The sequence below is a fragment of the Tursiops truncatus genome, chromosome 8 (assembly GCF_011762595.2).
Source record: "Tursiops truncatus isolate mTurTru1 chromosome 8, mTurTru1.mat.Y, whole genome shotgun sequence".
NCBI classification, from domain to species: domain Eukaryota; kingdom Metazoa; phylum Chordata; class Mammalia; order Artiodactyla; family Delphinidae; genus Tursiops; species Tursiops truncatus.
The window spans coordinates 71,356,456-71,377,560 of NC_047041.1; the positions used below are offsets into that span (position 1 = coordinate 71,356,456).

At 35.8% G+C, this 21,105-nt stretch overlaps 1 protein-coding gene across 1 annotated transcript in view; it reads left to right on the plus strand.

Annotated features, from left to right (window-relative positions):
- Positions 1-21,105, plus strand: part of ZDHHC13 (zDHHC palmitoyltransferase 13) — a 48,364-nt gene that overhangs the window by 3,539 nt on the left and 23,720 nt on the right. Inside the window, exons 2-8 of the mRNA XM_019948132.3 lie at positions 11,393-11,538; positions 14,332-14,454; positions 16,039-16,116; positions 17,353-17,497; positions 18,913-18,977; positions 20,376-20,538; positions 20,774-20,899. Of these exons, the coding sequence (XP_019803691.2) occupies positions 11,393-11,538; positions 14,332-14,454; positions 16,039-16,116; positions 17,353-17,497; positions 18,913-18,977; positions 20,376-20,538; positions 20,774-20,899 (846 nt within the window). The remainder of the gene's footprint in view (positions 1-11,392; positions 11,539-14,331; positions 14,455-16,038; positions 16,117-17,352; positions 17,498-18,912; positions 18,978-20,375; positions 20,539-20,773; positions 20,900-21,105) is intronic.

Consider the following 21,105-nt stretch of genomic DNA (forward strand, 5'->3'; position numbering starts at 1 on the left):
CTCCTTTCTCACCTGTAGCTCTTATGGCAGAATCCTGGGAGGGAGTGATACCTAGAGCACAGGACATAGCTTAGAGCTGTGGCCGCTAAGCTTTTTTGGTCATGCACTCCTATCAGTAAAGCAGTGTTGAGCTTGCACCCCTAGAGTAAAACCGCAGTGTGACAAGTAGGATTTGAAATGTTCATTTTTGTAAAATGTCATGTGTTGTGAGATTAAGGGAATGATGAGTGGCACGTGCACTGCAAGCTGGCTGGGAGCTCAGGCCGCCAGCTGTGCAGTCCAAATCATCCAGGTACCACTGACTGCAGTTTGTTGTCCATGGTTGGCCATTGATCACTCTAACTTATGTGTTAATGGGGATGATTCCGTGTCATGTGGTTGGCTGGGACTTAAAAAGTTCAGCTCCCCTCTGTTTGATGTACCTGGGGGCTGGGGAAAGGAGCCAGTCTCTAAATTCATATTGTCATGGGGCATGTTATTGTAGGATTTGACAATGTGTTTCTAAATTGTATTCATGAGTGAATAGCTTAGTATATACTCATGGTAAGGTTTTGAATTAAAGATAGTAAATGTAAGTCTGCTTCAAATCAGCCTTCTTGATAATTTGTAATTTTTTTTGGAGGGAGGCTGGCTTTTTGTTACATCAGCTTAGATTGTCTTTGTTTCTACTTTATGTGGCCAGTAAAGAGCACCTGCTATGAGAAGTGTCAGCTCTGCCATTTTCTTGTTTGCTTGTACTTTTACTATCATTATTATTTCAGTTCGTGGCTTCTTGGTGGTAGTAATCAGTTTAAGCCACTTGCTTATTTTGGGAGGGGTAACTTTAAAATTAGTAAGTAGTTAAAATGAGATACTATACCTTGAAAATTACTTAGCCTGATGTATACTGCAAAATGTTGAAGGTCCCACTGTAACCCCTCTGGGTGTGGACTTTTACTCTGTCCCCAAGTTACCTTGTAAACAGACCATGAGGAGTGACCTACTTGATATACAGATTAAGTGAGGCTGCGAGGGCTAAGAATTCATAAATCTTTTTTTTTACATAAATTCATTTATTTAATTTATTTATTTTTGGCTGTGTTGGGTCTTTGTTGCTGCGTGGTCTTTTCTCTAGTTGTGGCGAGCAGGGGGTACTCTTTGTTGCGGTGCGTGGGCTTCTCATTGCGGTGGCTTCTGTTGTTGTGGAGCTCGGGCTCTAGGCGCGTGGGCTTCAGTAGTTGTGGCACGTGGGCTTCAGTAGTTGTGGCTCGTGGGCTCTAGAGTGCAGGCCCAGTAGTTGTGGCGCAGGGGCTTAGTTGCTCCACGGCATGTGGGATCTTCCTGGAGCAGGACTCTAACCGGTATCCCCTGCGTTGGCAGGCGGATTCTTAACCACTGCACCACCAGGGAAGCCCCCAGAATTCATAAATCTTAAAGAAGCCAAATGTATAAATTTTTGTGGGTTCCCCTCTTTTTTTTTTTTTAAAAAGGAAAAGTCATTATAACAGCTTTAACATTTTCTTCCGTTACCTAATGGGTCACTGAGTGGTTGGCCTTGAGTGCACTTGCCTCACTTTGGAGACCATTGACTTTGAAAACAGGCTTTGAGTTTATATAATCATTTTTAGGTTTTACTCTGATCTGGATTTGGACAAAAAATGATGACGTGAACAGAAAGTACCTCTTGTTCTCTCGTCTTTGTCACCCATTTTTGCCATTTAATCACATATTGCTTCCATTATCACTTTACGCTCTTTGTCTCTGACTTAGCTGCCCAATTAGACTTAAACTCCTGGAGGATACGTACCCACATCTTCTGTTTTCCTAGCATAATGCTTTGCACATCATAAATACACAGTAATTAATTGCTGAATAAATACATGCTCTTTACATTGAAATGTGTAATCCACCTCAACTTTCTGCATGAAAAGTGAAGCTGATGTCCTTAATGCCTTAAGGCATAATGAGAAGCAATAAATTTGTATCTGTATAATATGTGACATTTATTTGTGATGAAAAGTCTGTATATAAACAAAGTCTTGATCTTCCTAATATATAAATGGAAACTGATATACAATCCACTAGAAAAACAGTAGACTATGAAAAGGCAACCCACAAAAGAGAAAGTATGAGAGCCAATAAAGAACAAACAATCGAACTCAGATTCATTAGCAACTAGGGGCATGCAAATGCAAAACAAGATGCCGTTTTTTTAGCCATCAGATTGGCAAGATTGTAAAAAGATTGATAATATTCAGTTAGGAGGTTTGTAGGGAAAAAGAACACTTACATAGTTGCCTGTTGGGAGTGTGAATTAGGGAAGGTCAGTATCTGTTTATGTTTAAAATACACATATTTTTTGACCCAGCAGTCCTGTGTTGGGGAATCAGTGTTATAGAATGTACAGGATGTTAATTATAGGGTTGTTTAGAGAGTGAATGCTGAAATCAACCTGCATGTCTAACAATAGGGAAATGGTTGAATAAATTATGCTAGGTCTATACAGTGGAATAGTATTCAACTATTACTTGTTACTGACCTGCAGCGCTGTACATGATATATTGTTAGGTGAGACAGGCAAGTTGATGAATAATTATATAACTGGATCCCATGTTTGGGGATAAATTTTGTTAAATATAAGAAGAAAATGATAAAAACCTATGTATCCTGTGTAATGTTATATATGTTAAAGTATATACACATAGTGAGGAAGGATACACCAAACTGTTAATAATAGTATCTCTGTTGGTACAAGATTGGAAGGGAAAGTGTCCAGATTATCAACTCTTTATTCACTTTGGTATTGCTGGTGTTTTAAACTGAAAGTTTTAAAATTTTATAATTTAAAAAGTCTAAGTTTTATGTGAAAAGCAGACTGATTTCTCTGTCAATTTTAGCTACATCTGCTGTTTATTGACGCTGGAGAAATTCTGAGTATAGTATATTCAGCTCTTTCCTTGACCCCTTGTCTTCTTCCAGTTAGATGTAATTATAGTTACTGTGATATGGTGAAAAGTAACGTTCTTATTTATGTTTTAATCTAACTACCTATATGTTTATTATTTAGCTGTGTGAGTGTGTGTGAGTGTGTGTGTGTGTTACCAGATAAATCGGAACTTATGTATTCAAATAAGCATTTGTGGTTCTAGCTCTGGGTAAGATGGAGTAAAGCACACTCCACCCTGTCTGTCCCACTGAATGCACTAGATAGAAAGCTATTTAAGGATTCCCAAAAGAAAATTTTAGCAGGTAGGGTGGGGGAAAAAACCAGAATTCAGAAAACCACTGAACCAGGAACTAATTTACCTTTTTCCCATCTGGGTCCCCTCCTCTCTTCCACCGCCCTCTCCCTGGACTTGAACCCTGGAAGTGAGCATCCCTGCAGAGAGAGAGCACTTCTGGAGAAGCCCTCTAGTTCAGGTTCAAGGAGCAGGAAAGTGGACTCCTGGCAGCACAGGCACTGAAACTCTGAGGCAGGAGGACTTCCTCTCTGAACAGAGGAGTTGTAGTCCCAAGACAGTTCTTAGAGGTGACACCTGAAGCATGATCCATAAAAGAAAAAAACTGATACATTATACTTCATCAAAATTAAAAATTTTTGTTCTATGAAAGAGATGTAAGAAATGGGAAGGTAAGCTACAGACTGGGAGAACAAGTTTACAAATCACATATCTGACAAAGGACTTTTGTCTAGCATGTGTAATATAAGGAACTCTCAAAACTTAGCAATGAGAAAATAAATAGCCTAATTAAAAATGGGTAAAAAGACTTAGACAATTCACCAAAGAAGATAAACAGATAGCAAATAGCACATGAAATGACACTCAGCCCCATTAGCCATTAGGGATATGCAAATTGAGACCATGATGAGACACTACTACACATCTATTACACTGACAGTATCAAGCGCCAGAGAGGATGCAGAGCAATTGGAGCTCTCATACGTTGCTAATGGCAATGCAGAGTGGTACAGCTACTCTGGAAAACAGTTCGGCCATTTCTTATAAACTTAACATCAACTTACCAGAGGGCCAAGCAGTCTCACTCTTAGAGAAGCAAGAACATATGTTCACACAAAATGAATGTTTATACAGCTCCATTTATAATTGCCAAAAGCTGGAAACAACCCACGTGAGTTTGAATGGATAAACGGTGATACATACATATAATGGAATACTTTATAGCAAGGAAGGAACTATTAATAACATACAGCATTATGCTGAGTGAAAGAAGCCAGTCTTAGAAGATTATATTCTGTCTAATTCCATTGTATGACATTCTGGGAAAGGTAAAACTAGTGATGAAGGACATGTCTGTGGTTGCCAGGAGTTGAGGTAGGGAGAGGGTGTGGCTAAAAAGGAATGTCCTGAGGGAGGTTTTTGAGGTGTTGGAACCGTTCTGGATCTTGATGGTGGTAGTGGTTACAATTTACAGAACTATATACCAAAAAGTCAATTTAACTGTAAGGTAACTTAGAACAAAAGGATTTGCTCCTTCAGAGTAACCTGTTGAGGGGTTATGGACTTACTGCAATAAAACTACTATTTGTTAAATCTTTTTTGGAATTCCTGGAGAATTGATGTAGTCACATCATTTCAAGTATCTTCAATTTTCTGTTCTTAATGTGTATTCATCCTTTGAGAATTTTCTTAAAACAATGAAAAGTTGGTCAGAGAGACAGTTGTGGTGAATAAGGTCGATAAAAGCCAGGTAACAACTTTATGGTAAAGAACAAGATGGGATTATAAAATAGCCAGTTTTGATCTCTAGGAATGATTTGCTAGGTATTTGATGTGAACCTCCACCTTAAATGCAACTAAAAATGCTGGATACAGTATAAAATCTTAAGTGTTTTATATTTTTGATGCTATTATAAATTTTAAAAAAGATTCCTGAGGATTCTCTGTGTACAGGATCATGCTGTCTGCAAATAAAGGTAGATTTGCTTCTTTTCTAATCTGTATGCATTTTTCTTTCCCTTACTCTGTTATTGTGTCTAGGACTTCAGTACATTGTTGATTAGAAGTGGTGATAGTGGGCATCCTTGCTTTGTTTCAGTCTTTAGAGTTCAAGCATTCAGTCTTTTACCGTTGACTGTATGGTAGCTGTAGATTTTTAAAAAATGCTCCTGATTAGGTTGAGGAAGTTCCCTTCTTTCCCTAGTGTGCTAAGAGTTTTTATCATACATGGGTGTTGAATTCTGTCAAATGCTTATTCTACTGAAGTGAGTATATTTATTTTGTTAATATGGTGAATTGCACTGATTTCTTTTGAAATGTTTAAGCTTGGTTGTAATGTATATTATCCTTTTTATATATTACTGAATACAGTTCTGCTAATATTTCATTTAGGATCTTTTCATCTGTGTTCATGAAGGATATTGAGTCTATAGTTTTCTTTACTGCTTATGTCTGTTGCTTTTAGTATCAGGATAATGCTGCCTTCTAAAATGAGCTGGGAAGCAGTCCCTCTGTATTCTGAAGGAGTTGGTATCATTTCTTCCTTGAGTGTTTTCATAGACTTTGCCAGTTAAAAGTCATGTGGGCCTGGAGTTGTTTTGTTTTGTTTAATGGGAAGTTTTAAAATTATGAACTCAATTTCTTTAATAGATAGAGTGCTACTCATTTCTTTTTAAGTCCATTTTGATAACTTGTGTCTTTCGAGATATTTTATGCATTTCACCTAGGTTGTTGAATTTAGTGGCATAAAGATGTTCACAGAAGCCCCTTATTACCCTTTTAATATTTGCAGAATCTTATAATGATGTCCCCTTTTTTAAACTTGCTATTTGTCATTGACATCTTTTTTCTTGATCAGTCTGACTAGAGCTTTATCAATTTTATTGATTTATTCTTTCCAAAGAACCAGCTTTTGGTTTCAGTGATTTTATGCATTTTTTTCTTTTTTATATTTCATGGATTTCCCTATCTTTATTGTTTCCTTCATTCTGTCTACTTGGGATTTAATTTTTTTTTCCTCTAGATCCTTAAGATGAAAGCTTAGATCATTTATTTTAGTTTCTTCTTTTTTCCTATTATAAGCATTTAAAGCTAAAAATTCACTCTATTTAGAAAAGTGTTTTGTTATAAAGCAGAAACTAACACACCATTGTAAAGTAATTATACCCCAATAAAGATGTTAAAAAAAAAAAAAAAAAAAAGAAAAGTGTTGTTTTGTTTCCAAATATTTGAGAATATTCCACGTATCGTTTAGTTATTGATTTTTTAAAACATCTTTATTGGAGTATAATTGCTTTACAATGTTGTGTTAGTTTCTGCTGTATAACAAAGTGAATCAGCTATATTTATACATTTATCCCCATATCCCTTTGCTCTTGCACCTCCCTCCCACCCTCCCTATCCCACCCCTCTAGGTGGTCACAAAGCACCGAGCTGATCTCCCTGTGTGATGCAGCTGCTTCCCACTAGCTATCTATTTTACATTTGGCAGTGTATATATACCAGTGCTACTCTTTCACTTCGTCCTAGCTTCCCTTCCCCCTCCCCGTGTCCTCAAGTACATTCTCTACGTCTGCGTCTTTATTCATGTCCTGCCCCTAGGTTCTTCAGAACCTCTTTTTTTTTAGATTCCATATATATACGTTAGCATACGGTATTTATTTTTCTCTTTCTGACTTACTTCACTCTGTATGACAGACGCTAGGTCCATCTGCCTCACTACAAATAACTCAATTTCATTTCTTTTTATGGCTGAGTAATATTCCATTGTATATATGTGCCACGTCTTCTTTATCCATTCATCTGTCGATGGACACATAGGCTGCTTCCATGTCCTGGCTATTGTAAATAGAGCTGCAGTGAACATTGTGGTATGTGACTCTTTTTGAATTATGGTTTTCTCAGGGTATATGCCCAGTAGTGGGATTGCTGGGTCGTATGGTAGTTCTACTTTTAGTTTTTCAAGGAAACTCCATATTGTTCTCCATAGGGAGGACAATTTACATTCCCACCAACAGTGCAAGAGGGTTCCCTTTGCTCCACACCCTCTTCAGCATTTATTGTGTGTAGATTTTTTGATGATGGCCATTCTGACCAGTGTGAAGTGATACCTCATAGTGGTTTTGATTTGCATTTCTCTAATGATTTGTGATGTTGAGCATCCTTTCATGTGTTTGTTGGCAATCTGTATGTCTTCTTTGGAGAAATGTCTATTTAGATCTGCCCATTTTTGGATTCGGTTTTTTGGATATTGAGCTGCATGAGCTGCTTGTATATTTTGGAGATTAATCCTTTGTCAGTTCCTTTGTTTGCAGATATTTTCTCCCATTCTGAGGGTTGTCTTTTGGTCTTGTTTATGGTTTCCTTTGCTATGCAAAAGCTTGTTTCATTAGGTCCCATTTTTAAATTTTTGTTTTTATTTCCATTTCTCTAGGAGGTGGGTCAAAAAGGATCTTGCTGTGATTTATGTCATAGAGTGTTCTGCCTGTGTTTTCCTCTAAGAGTTTGATAGTGTCTGGCCTTACGTTTAGGTCTTTAATCCATTTTGAGTTTATTTTTGTGTATGGTGTTAGGGAGTGTTCTAATTTCATTCTTTTACATGTAGCTGTCCAGTTTTCCCAGCACCACTTATTGAAGAGGCTGTCTTTTCTCCATTGTATATTCTTGCCTCCTTTATCAAAGATAAGGTGACCGTATGTGCATGGGTTTATCTCTGGGCTTTCTATCCTGTTCCATTGATCTATATTTCTGTTTTTGTGCCAGTACCATACTGTCTTGATTACTGTAGCTTTGTAGTATAGTCTGAATTCAGGGAGCCTGATTCCTCCAGCTCCGTTTTTCTTTCTCAAGATTGCTTTGGCTGTTTGGGGTCCTTTGTGATTCCATACAAATTGTGAAATTTTTTGTTCTAGTTCTGTGAAAAATGCCAGTGGTAGTTTGATAGGAATTGCATTGAATCTGTAGATTGGTTTGGGGAGTATAGTCATTTTCACAATATTGATTCTTCCAATCCAAGAACATGGTATATCTCTCCATCTGTTGGTGTTATCTTTAACTTCTTTCATCAGTGTCTTATAGTTTCCTGCATACAGGTCTTTTGTCTCCCTAGGTAGGTTTATTCCTAGCTATTTTATTCTTTTTGTTGCAGTGGTAAATGGGAGTGTTTCTTTAATTTCTCTTTCATATTTTTTGTCCTTAGTGTATAGGAATGCAAAAGATTTCTGTGCATTACTTTTGTATCCTGCTACTTTACCAGGTTCATTGATTAGCTCTAGTAGTTTTCTGGTAGCATCTTTAGGATTCTCTATGTATAGTATCATGTCATCTGCAAACAGTGACAGTTTTACTTCTTTTCCAATTTGGGTTACTTTTATTTCTTTTTCTTCTCTGATTGCCATGGCTAAAACTTCCAAAAACTATTTTGAATACTAGTGGTGAGAGTGGGCAACCTTGACTTTTTCCTGATCTTAGAGGAAATGGTTTCAGTTTTTCACCATTGAGAATGATGTTGGCTGTGGGTTTGTCATATTTGGCCTCTATTATGTTGATGTAGGTTCCCTCTATGCCTACTTTCTGGAGAGTTTTTATCATAAATGGGAGTTGAATTTTGTCAAAAGCTTTTTCTGCATCTATTGAGTTGATCATATGGCTTTTATCCTTCAGTTTGTTAATATGGTGTATCACATTGATTGATTTGTGTATATTGAAGAATCCTTGCATTGCTGGGTTAAACCCCACTTGATCATGGCGTATGATCCTTTTAATGTGCTGCTGGATTCTGTTTGCTAGTATTTTATTAAGGATTTTTGCATCTATGTTAATCAGTGATATTGGCCTGTAGTTTTCTTTTTTTGTGACACCTTTGTCTGGTTTTGGTCTCAGGGTGATGGTGGCCTCGTAGAATGAGTTTGGGAGTGTTCCTCCCTCCGCTACATTTTGGAAGAGTTTGAGAAGGGTAGGTGTTAGCTCTTCTCTTTGATAGAATTCACCTGTGAAGCCGTCTCATCCTGGACTTTTGTTTGTTGGAAGATTTCTATTCACAGTTTCACTTTCAGTGCTTGTGATAGGTATGTTCATATTTTCTGTTTTTTTCCTGGTTCGGTCTTGGAGGGTTGTAGTTTTCTAAGAATTTGTCCATTTCTTCCAGGTGGTCCATTTTATTGGCACATAGTTGCTTGTAGTAATCTCTTGATTTTTAATTTAATTCCATTTGTGGTCAGAGAATATACTCTGTATGAATTCAACCCATTTAAGTTTGTTGAGGCTTGTTTTATGGCCCAATGTATTATCTGTCTTGCTGAGTGTTAAATGTGTACTTGAAACAATATCTTTTCTCTTGTTGGATGTAATTTTATGAAAATGTCAGCTGGATCCAGTTGGTGGATAGTGTTAAGTGTTCTCTGTCCTTTTCTGATTTCTCTCCTCTTCTCTATGCAGTATGGTTTTCTGTTTACTCATTCCATCAGTTGCTGAAAGAAGTATTAAAATATTCAACTTTAATTGTGAATCTTTCTATTTTTCTTTTTTGCTTCATGAATTTTAAAGTTCCTTTTGGGTGCATATGTATTTAAGATTGTTATGTCTTTTTTTCCTTAAGTCACTTAAAAATTTGTGTATTTATTTATTTTCTTTATTTTTCTGGCTGCATCGGGTCTTAGTTGTGGCATGCAGGATCTTCATCGCGGCACGTGGGCTTCTCTCTAGTTGTGGCGTGCAGGTTTTCTCTTTAGTTGTGGCTCCAGAGCACATGGGCTCTGTAGTTTGTGGCATGTGGGCTCTCTCTTTGAGATGCGCGAGCTCAGTAGTTGTGGCGCGTGGGCTTAGTTGCCCTGCAGAATGTGGGATTTTAGTTTCCTGACCAGGGATCGAACCCATGTCCCCTTAATTGGAAGGCAGATTCTTTACCACTGGACCACCAGGAAGTCCCTGTTATGCTTCTTAATAAATTGGCTTCTTTAATATTTTGCAGTGTCCCTCCTCATCTCTGGTAATATTTCTTGTGCGGATGTCTACTTTGTCTTATACTAATATAACCACTACATTCCTTATGCTTAGTATTCCTTTATGCATGGTATATATTTTTCTGTCCTTTTACTTTTAACTTATATATGTTTTTATATTTAAAGTAGGTTTCTTGTAGACAATATGTAGTTTTTTTGAAAAAAAAAATTTTTTTTTTAAAATCCAATCTAACAAACTCTTTCATTTGGTTTTCTTTAGACCATTTGTATTTAATGTGATTATCAATATAGTTAAGTATAAGTATATTATCTTGTATGTTTTTTCCTTGTCTGTTTTTGTTCATTTTTTCCCTACTTTTCCTGCATTTAAAAGAATATTAATTGAGTGTCTTTTAAGTGTTTTATTTTATCTCTGCTGTTGGCTTATTATATGACTTTGTTTTATTTGTTTAAAGATTGCTCTTGGGTTAACATTATACACATTAACTTATCACTGTCTTTCTGCAAATACTATTATAACATCTCTTATAACAGTATATTTCTGTTTCTCTGTTATCATCAAGGAATTAAAAAATGTAAAAAAGTGTGTTACATTTACCCACATAATTATACATATTTACCCATGTAGTTCTATCACTCTTTATTCCTTTGTATTGGTTCAGATTTCCATCTGGTATTATTTTCCTTTAGCCTGAAGAACGTCCTGTATCATTTCTTGTAGCATTAGGTCTGTTGGCAGTTTTCTTAGCTTTTGTTTGTTTGAAAAAAGTGTATATTTCACCCCTATTTTTCGAGAATATTTTTGTCGGTGTTTCCAGGTTTAGTTTTTTCTTTCAGCTTTTTTTGCTTTTGTCTTCTGGCTGGTACTTACTGATAAGAAGTCTGAATTCATTCTTATCTTTGTTTTCTTGAACATAATATGTCTTTTTCCTTCGGCTGCTCTTTTTATCATTGGTTTCAAGTGATTATTATATGCCTTGGTGTAATATTATGAGGTTGGTTCTGCTTGGGTTTGTTGAGCTTGTAGGAGCTGTGTGTTTATAATTTTCACCAAATTTGGAAGATTTTTGTCTATTCTTTAGTCAAATATTTAAAACTATTTCCTCTTCCTCTTCTGGGACTCCAGTTATACATATTCAAGAACTTGATTCATTGGGAGATATCCTTAGGGTGTGTCTACCACGACTCCCTGAAGCAGAGGCCTACTGTCAATACCCATGACCCTCCACCTACTACAAGTAGCAAAAGCCATTGGTGCCTTTGCAGATGACCTTTGTTTTATGAAAAAATATATAATTTGGAATTTTCTAATATTAAGCATCTAATCCTAGTGGGTAGAATTAAAATGAAAATCTTCTGTAAGATATACCTCTAATACTGAAAAATAATCTTTTAATTAATAGATATTGTTGATAGTACCAAGGGCTTCATGATGTAATTGAATGTGACATTAATTCTCTTACTGAGCCTTGTCAAATTACTCTTACTCTTCAGTGCAGGAATCACAGCCACAGCCCCCACCCTCCAGGATTTGGTCGACACGAAGTCTGTGCACATGAAAACAAAGAACTTGCCAAGGCGAGAGAAGCTCTTCCTCTTATAGAGGATTCTAGTAACTGTGACATTGTAAAAGCTACTCAGTAAGTCTTCCCAATGTTTTGTTTTATCCTTAGGTTCTGTTGAATTGTTATAATGACGCATGTGTGGTTCATGGCACTCCAGTGTACACCTTCCTCCCTTCATTCTCCAGTGATAGTATGTTTGTCATACCAACATCAGAGCATTTAATACAGTACACCTTAGCTGTTTATTATTAGTCTCTCCCATTAGATTGTGAGCAACTTCTGAGCAAAAGCATGTCTTTTTCATCTTTGTAACCCCAGTACTTTTACACAGTTGCTGTCTTCTATTAAATGCCCAATAAATGTTTGTTGATTGAATGAATGGTTTTAAATGACACTAAAACTAGACTCTGAGTTTGGAACACAAATCTGAATCTTTTAAAATGTACTACAACCTAAATATGAAGATGGGATAGAAAAATATCAACTCACACACTGGTGTGTGGTTTAAACATTCATTTATTGAGTACTTTCTATGTACCTATTTTTGTGGGTGCCCTAGAAAAAAGTCAGTATAATTGAAGTAGGTTTTCTGACCACTTGAAACTATAGTCGGTTATTTTGCTTGCACTGAAAATGAAATATGTTTTGAAAGTTTCCCCTTAAGATCTCCATTTGTGGGTTTTTGCATTAAACCATTTCCAACGTTTTCACCCTTGTGGATCTCATTGACTGTTAACATCTACCCCGCCTCTTGCCATTGAATATATTTTGAAATATTTTATCTGTCAGATTATGTTAATTAGTAATCCATTTTCTTAGTACTCAAATATAAGCCTGCCCATCAGAGCTTCTAATCTGCATGAAAGAAACTAATGTTACTATACTAACTTGATATAATTTCTGTCAAAAGCAAAGATGTTTGGTGATTAGTTAACCTGTTTGGCTTTAATGTAGACTCATGTATTGCTTATGTTAGTTAAAAAGTTATTGACAATTATTTGAATATTCTAATTACTAATTTATATGAACTCTGGAGGCTCTGGGAACCACTACATTAGGTGAATATTGTTTGATATTGTTTGTATTATTATATTTATATGAATATGAGAGTGGGCTTAAGGTAAATAGATATTTGCTTTAATTAGAATGGAAACATTTAAATGTTTCTCTGCAACCAGTAAAGCTCTGTAATGATAAGTGTGAGAAATTAGGTTATGTTCACAGGGAATATCAATAAAAACTCACATTATGTATATTTCCCCAAATTTTCTTCAGGTCTTGGACTTTAAGTGGTTGTGAGAATATATTTAGGTAGTATTTGGGAAGGGTGAAAGAGAGCTAGCTAGGATAGGTGTTTTTGTATTTTCTAAACCACCAAAATCCTAATTATTGTGTACCCTTTATATTTCTTATGTAAAGGGAGTATTTCTTTTCCAGTAAAATGTTAAAGTTGATATTTAAAAGATGGAGAATATAAATATTGGGTCAGAAAGTTCATTCGGGTTTTTCTGTAACATCGTACAAACTTTTTGGCCACCCCAATACATATGTATCATTATCAACAATTCATTCTCTTATTAATATTTTCACTTAGCATTGTCAAATGGGTACCTCCATCTTTTAAAAAATGCCATAAAGACAGACAGACAGGTGCACACACACGTTTTGGTGAGGCAGAGGTTATTTAACAGTGTAGGAAGTAGAGACAATTCTGCCATTTTGTTTGATTTTGACCCTTGAAGACATATCGAAACTTTCAGTTCCCTCTAAATAGAAGTAAGTTTCAGAGAAAGCGCTAAATGGTCTGGTGGGTCTTAATAGTTTCTGTGGAAAAGAAATAGTGCTAATGAACGATTTTTTAAATTATTTTAGCATTAAAAAGGAGGTATTTCTCTGCTGTTTTTCATTCTGATAGTGAGTCAGTTAAATAACTCTCTTAAATATCCCTTCAGTCTGTCCCTCCTTTTACATTCCTGTTGCCTCTTTTTCTTCAGGCTCCCATTGCTGCTCTCCTGTCTCTATTGTAAGATCCTCTAAACTGGTTTCTCAGTCTTGGCCTTGAATTAGCTTCCACACTGCCACTAATGTGATCTTTCTTACAGCCCAAAATCTGAGTGCTTTCCTCTTTAAAACCTTCAGTGGCTTCCCCTTGCACTATAAAGTCTAAATTTCAAAGCATGGCAGAGAAGGTTCATGCAGTCTTTGCTTACCTCTCCTAGCCTCATCTCTTGCCATTGCCTTTCTTATGCTGATGCTTCTGTGGTGCTAAATTGCTTATATTTCACCAAACATCCACGCAGTTTTATATCTCTGGTTTTCGTACATGCTATTCCTTCTGCCTGAAATGTCTTCCCTTCACCCTATAAAACATAGCTTGTATATCAGCTTCCATCTCCTTCAGGAAGGGCTAATCATTCCTTCCTTTTCTATACCTATACTGTGTGCATATTTTATTGTTGAATTTATCCCATTCCAAGTTTGCTTTTAGTCTCTCTCCCTTATTGTGAGGTCATTGCTTGGACTTTGTTTGATTCAGGGATAAGATTGTCATACAGAATCAACACCATGTATTCCTGGTGCATTCCTGGTGGAAAATCAAATGAAATTTATTGAAAGAGGGCAAATGTGAATGTTAAAGTTTATTTAAGAAAATCAAGTTCAGCTCCAAATGGATTAATCTGATCATTCAATAGCCAGGTTTACTTTTGTTGTTTGGCTTTATAATCTGTCCTCTTTGTGCATATCTTTGTTAATTATTGTATTTCTATGTTGGCTGAAAGACAGATGGGATAAAGACATAGTAAAAGGAAGAAATTTTGATATTTGAAATTATTTTAATGGTATCAATTATGCATTTTCTTATTTCAGATATGGGATTTTTGAACGATGTAAAGAGTTGGTGGAAGCAGGATATGATGTCAGGCAACCAGACAAAGAAAATGTGTCGCTTCTTCATTGGGCTGCTATTAACAACAGGCTGGATCTTGTAAAGTAAGATGGGATATATTAGTTGAACCATCTCTAATCCTTTACTGTAAATGAATATTTGAAACTTTGTGCCATGCACATTGGTTATCATAGTATTGAAAAGGACCTCAGAGATCGTCTGGAGCAGGACTCTCACTGGCCCAAAAAGGAAAATTAAAAATAAAGCCACAGGGGACATCCCTGGTGGCACAGTGGTTAAGAATCCACCTGCCAATGCAGGGGACAGGGGTTCGAGCCCTGGTCCGGGAAGGTCCCACATGCTGCGGAGCAACTAAGCCCGTGCGTCACAACTGCTGAGCCTGTGCTCTAGAGCCCGTGAGCCACAACTACTGAATCCCGCGTGCCTAGAGCCCGTGCTCTACAACAGGAGAAGCCACTGCAATGAGAAGCCCACGCACTGCAACGAAGAGTAGGCCCCACTCGCCACAACTAGAGAAAGCCCGCGCGCAGCAACGAAGACCCAATGCAGCCAGAGAGAGAGAGAGAGAGAGAGAGCCACAGAGACCCATCATAAAGATAGAGTTCAGGCAATGAAATTGAACACTTTTTGAAAAGGGAAAGCATAACACATTTTCCAGGATAGAACAGATAGTTTCATCTAGTTTAGAAGAATCACTGAAATATTTTATGTTGTAATAACGCCAGGAGGAATGGTTAGGTAGGGGAATAATTTAACTTTAAAAACAAAATTAAATATGGAATACATTTTAAAGTAGGCATGTGTGGGATTGTATAAAATAGTTCCCTTTCATAAAGCACTACTGCCTACCCATTGTTTTTGTTTTTTCTTTGTTTATACCTTAGCATGTAAAATGTGTATGTGTGTGAATGTGTATATGTTTTGTATTATACGTACTTAAAATCCTTGAGGTTTAAAAAAGTAGAAATATACTAAAGTTTAGAATAAACAGATATACAGATATACTCACAAGCAAACTCCTTTTCTGTGGAAATAAACTGGTGTATTGTTTAGATAATATATATGAAGCACAACTTTGAAATAATGAGACTAATGCCTGTAAACTGCTGAAGAAAATAAGTCTCTTTATAGTTTCACTTTATACAGTGTATCCCATCTGTGCCCCCAAAATAGAGAGTGAAATGCTCAAAATGTCTAACTCCTCCAAAAGGATTTTGAATTAATTTTTGCTACCTACTTTTAGAATTCATTCCCACATAGTAATTCTAATTTTAAACTGTTAGCAGTGACATAGTTTTACCTTTCTTCTTGCCAGTTAAGTAGAATATCTGTCATAGAAACCTTTTTTGAATATAAACCATTCCAAGAGTGTTGTGGTGGTTAGAATATGCAGAGAGTAGTTATTATGTGTTTGGTGTATAGTTGTCATGGAATGCTCATGACAGCAGGAGTAACTACTTAACATGATGAGAATATTTCACCAGGGATCTGTTTGATGCTGTTGTGTGAATCTTTCAGACCTCTGTAGATCTGAGTGTTTTTAGGGAGGGGTATTATTATAATTTTTGTTTTCTAATACATTTATTACTAAGAAAAATTGATGTTTTCTTTCTTAGTATGAATTTTAAGTTTTAAATCTTATTTTCATTTATGTCTGCTTTTAACAGGTTTTATATTTCGAAAGGTGCTGTGGTAGATCAGTTGGGTGGAGATTTAAATTCAACTCCTCTTCACTGGGCCATCAGGTAAAGGTTTCTTTAAATACTGAAATTGCTGCTCAGAATCAAAAGTGACTTACTCATTTTCTGAATATTACAGACCAGCACTTTCCAGTAGAATTTTCTGTGATGATGGAAATGTTCTATTCTGTGCTGTCCAGTAAGGTAGCCACTAGCCATACATGAAATGCAAAATGTGGCTAATGCAGTTAAGGAATGGAATTTATAATTTTAATTAATTTTAACTAATTTGAATTTAAATAGCTGTATATGACTAGTAGTCCATATTGAAAATTGCAGTTACAGAGTATTTGCAAGGCTTTCTTTCCTTTTTACCCCTTCATTCAAAAATAAATAAATAAATAAATAAATTACAGTTTTAAAGAGTTTCCAGAGATGATGTTTTTGTGTTTAATTTGGGGCTCCACTATGATGCTCAACCTCAAATATTTGTATTATATTTTATAATCAAAATAAATATGTTTAATATTTGATCACATGGATAAAAGTGGTAGTTCAGTGAGTGTAAACTCAATCAGTTCTTTTCTCTCGTATGTGTTGGCATCTGAAGCTGAAGTTAGTAAGTGTCTGTGCGGATACTTAACAACTTCTTCATCTTTCATTTTAACTCCATTCTTTCTGTGGTTGGTGGGATTGATATGAACCTGAAAGTGAAGTGAATAATTGTTCGTTTAAGGCAAGGAATTGAATCTTTTCTCCATAGCCAAGGATTTTGAGGAATCTGGGGTTAGCTCATCCCCCTGTTAAGCTACTGAGGTACAGTGCTTTACAGAGAAATGAGCCGTATTCAAAGAGAAATATGTAGTTCCTAAGAAAAAGATTATCACAGTATACCTGCAGTCTGTGAATGTTACTCTGTGGCATATCTGCTTCATGATTATTTTTTGTTTTTAAAATAGCAGCAGTAAAGTCTAAGTGGTTTTTAATTTCCATTTTTATCATTAGTTATGTAAAATTATTTACACATGGTAGTAATCTTACACATAAGATTTAAGGTAGATTGGGAGGTTATTAAGTTTATTACCTGCACTCAAGAAGGACCGTCCAGATAGTTCTAAGTTTGGAGCATCTATGTAAAAGACATTTAGAGAATCTCCAGTGTTTTAAAAATCTGTGTATTGTTAGGCAGTACTCTTTAAATCTAACCAAAATCCTTCGTGTCTTAGGAACATTGGTTTCTCCCTGAATTTTTCTCTTTTTTGCGTGACAGAATACAGTATAATTTTTGTCCTTTCTTTCCAGACAAGGGCATTTACCTATGGTCATATTATTACTGCAGTATGGTGCAGACCCCACTCTTATCGATGGAGAGGGATTCAGCAGCATCCACCTGGCAGTGTTATTTCAACACATGCCCATTATAGCATATCTCATCTCAAAAGGACAGGTATGTTTTGAAATGTTTCTTGTACTCCAGCTGTTGTAAATCTGAAGGGATTCAGAGGATGATTACTAGTAGTCCTCATTTTTTTTTTCTGTCCTCATTTTTAAAGTAGAAGTTACAGATATCCAAATATTCAAATACTAGCCTCAGTAAGTCTAGCTATTGAATACTGCTTTTCCAGCTTCACTGGAGCAAAAAGGATAGGTCATTTAGCTCAGTAACATATAATAGATGTTTCTGAAACTTGTAAGCCTATAATAGTTTTCCTTATGATCCCAAGTAATTTGCAGAGTTTTTCAAAAACATGACTTCAAAGCCTGTATTTTTCTTCTGATTGAATGTGGAAATGGTAGTCAGATCACTAAATTAACCCATCATTTGCTTGCATTATTTAAGTCCAGTGGAGACCAATTTGAATGTATGTTTCTTATTGTTCCCTAAAGTAAATCCATGAAAAATGGCTTGCCTTAAGTGGCATCCATTTATGGCACTGGTTAAATTATAGGTTGCTGGCGGTGGGAGTTTCACTGTCAGCTCTGCTTGCCTGGGATATGCTTTCTGGTAGCAAGTAGTTTATATATCAGTAGTCTCGTCTGTAACAGGCGTGGAAACATGTTTGCACAAATGCTGTTGGGATGATTGTGTCCTCTTAAAATAAGCACTTTCTCTTAGACTCAAATAAGCACTCTCTCTTCAACTCAAGTAGAATAATTATAACTTCCTGGGTCTCATTTTGGAAAGCTATATGACGAGTCATCTTTTCTGCTTCTCTTTGGGCTTATTCCTCCAAGGCCCATTAGAATATTCAGTAATTGACTTTTTTTTTTTGGCTTGGTTGAGGTATCATATACCTCAAATCTGGGTCCATTTTATTAAAAGGAACATATCCTCTTGGAGGTATGATTTCCCTTTTTTTCTATATTCTAGAAAATAAAAAAGAACTTTTCATATTTTACTTTTTGAAACATAAGTTCAAAATTGCAAGTTGCCTCAGAAGATCAAGAGTTCACTATTACTGGAAGTTTTTAAGTAGAGACTGGATGACTTTGTGTAGGAGGGGGTAGTATGAATTAATGTTTCGGTTAAAGTCTAAACTAAGTGACTTCTAAGGTCTCTACTGTCTCATATTTGATGGTGTTTATCAACATTTTTCTCTTTCCCTTAGCTCTCTTCCACTCACAGCGTACGACATTTAAAATCATATATTCAGATTTTCCCTTTAAAAAGTTTTGTAGGGATCAATGGATTTTAACCCTATGGATGTGAAGCAGAACATTCTTTTATTCAAATGATATTTGAATCCTTCTTATAGACACACTAGTGGTATTGAATGTATTAAAGAGATACTTCTACTAAGAGAGGAGACAGAATCTTGACTTTGTTTACAATTAGGCTGATTGACTCTTCTTTTTGAACAGAGTGTGAATATGACAGATGTAAATGGGCAGACACCTCTCATGTTATCAGCTCACAAAGTACTTGGGTAAGTGAGTTTAATTGAATTGCCTTATTCTGACTCTTGATCCAGCAATTTAAGTATCTTAGTCTTTGTGAGATGACACAGCATTCTGAGGAAGAAAGTAAGATTTTCCATCTTGTGACTGTGATATGGACTTTTAATGTAGTTGTAGTTAGAAAAGCACCATTGAAGTAAATTTTCTGTTTTCTGGTAGCTTTGGGGAAAAGTTTGAAAGCTACTAATAAGAAAAAATATTTCCTTACAGAACAGGTAGAGATTCCACAGCATACACTTATTAACATGACGTACATTTCTTAGTTTACATTTTTCAAGAATGGCTACAGGTTTAAATGCTCTCATAATTTGAAATGTAGATGAGAAATAGACTTTCCAGAAAACAATAAATTTTGAGGTTCTCTGACATTGTTGACTGCTCTGAAAATATTAATTATAACTGATCTATGAAAATAGTATGTTTATATGTTCATATCAGTTATTTACATATTTAAGTTTTTGTGATTATTGATCACCATATTGTGATTATTGATCATCACTTGTGATTATTGATCACCATATTGTCCAACTTCTGTTATTCTTCTATTCAAATACGTGCTACAGTTTGCCCTGTATCAGTTTTGTTTCCAACGTTGTACTTAATTTCTGATTCTGCTTTTACTTAGGATGTCTCCCCTAGGAACTGAGTTAGTTCTGATGCCATTTCCTTTTAGCTCATGTAGAGGTGGGGCTGGGGTAGAATTTTGTCAGAAAGCATTTTGTCATTGCTGGTAACTGTAAAGTCAGGTATAATGTTTAAAAATCTTGATAGAATAAGTAAGGTAGAATATTGTTTTATTAAAGGAATCTCTTGAGTAGTCATAAAAGAAGGGAAGGTGTTGACGATAAAGTAAAAATATTTCATTGAATTCTGCTTTCAAGTCCATCACTTTCTATGACAAACAAATATTTTAGGACATTATTTATACCACTTTATGCAGTAATTGGTTGGAGGGAGAATGTGAAGTTAGCTTTGGTTTATCTCCTCAAATATAATGTTGTACATTTAATTTTTTAATTGGATAAATAACATAGCATTTAATGTTGGCCGAAGTTAAGTGTAAAAAAAAATGTTAACCAATAGAACAGCAACATGAAAGTAAAAATTTGAAAAACAAAAGCTGTTATCCCACAGTATTGATGTTAAAATTACATTATATAGCAGACTATCACTTAATAGATCTCTTGGGGCGGGAACTCTCCAGTATTAGCACCTAGAATGGAACTCTGCACAGAGAAGTTCCTCAGTTTTCAGAATACTTACTGATTGGTTCATTGATACGTTAGCAAACAGTTTCATTGTTTACATTTACCCTTCAAATCATTCAGCTGTCTAATATCTCTTGGTGTTTTATTGTTTTGAGACAGGTCAGAACCAACTGGATTTCTCTTAAAGTTTAATCCCTCTCTCAATGTAGTTGACAAAATACACCAAAACACTCCACTTCACTGGGCAGTTGCCGCAGGAAATGTTAATGCCGTTGATAAACTCTTGGAAGCTGGTGCTAGCCTGGATATCCGAAATGTTAAGGTATGACCAGGTGTTTATCTCCCTTAATTTATTATATCTTGAGTTAGAAGACTGATAAATTAACATAAAGATAAGCTATACATATGTTTTCGGTTACCACGAGATAAGTATAAACAATAATAGTTGGCTACCCTTGGAATAAATACAGTGAATCTGTGATTCTGGTGAGTTTTTAAAAATGTTTAGCATCTATGGTATTGATATATCAAAAATATAATTGAACTTTTTTTTTTAGGGAGAAACCCCTCTTGATATGGCTGCGCAAAACAAAAATCGGCTCATTATTCATATGCTAAAATCAGAGGCCAAAATGCGAGCCAACAAAAATTTCAGACTTTGGAGGTGGCTGCAGAAGTGCGAGGTACTTTCATTCGGGGCCTATTCTGTGGGCTATAAGAACTGTTTTGTTCATTTGTTTTTGTTTTTTAAGGCATCAGGGGAAACCAGGGAGCTGGCCTAGTGCTGCATTATATCTGCTGATTATATCTTTCCCACACATCCCATAACCCACAGTTGGAAATTTGGCACTTTTATTGGCAATTTATTGTTGGTCCTTATCTAGATGGC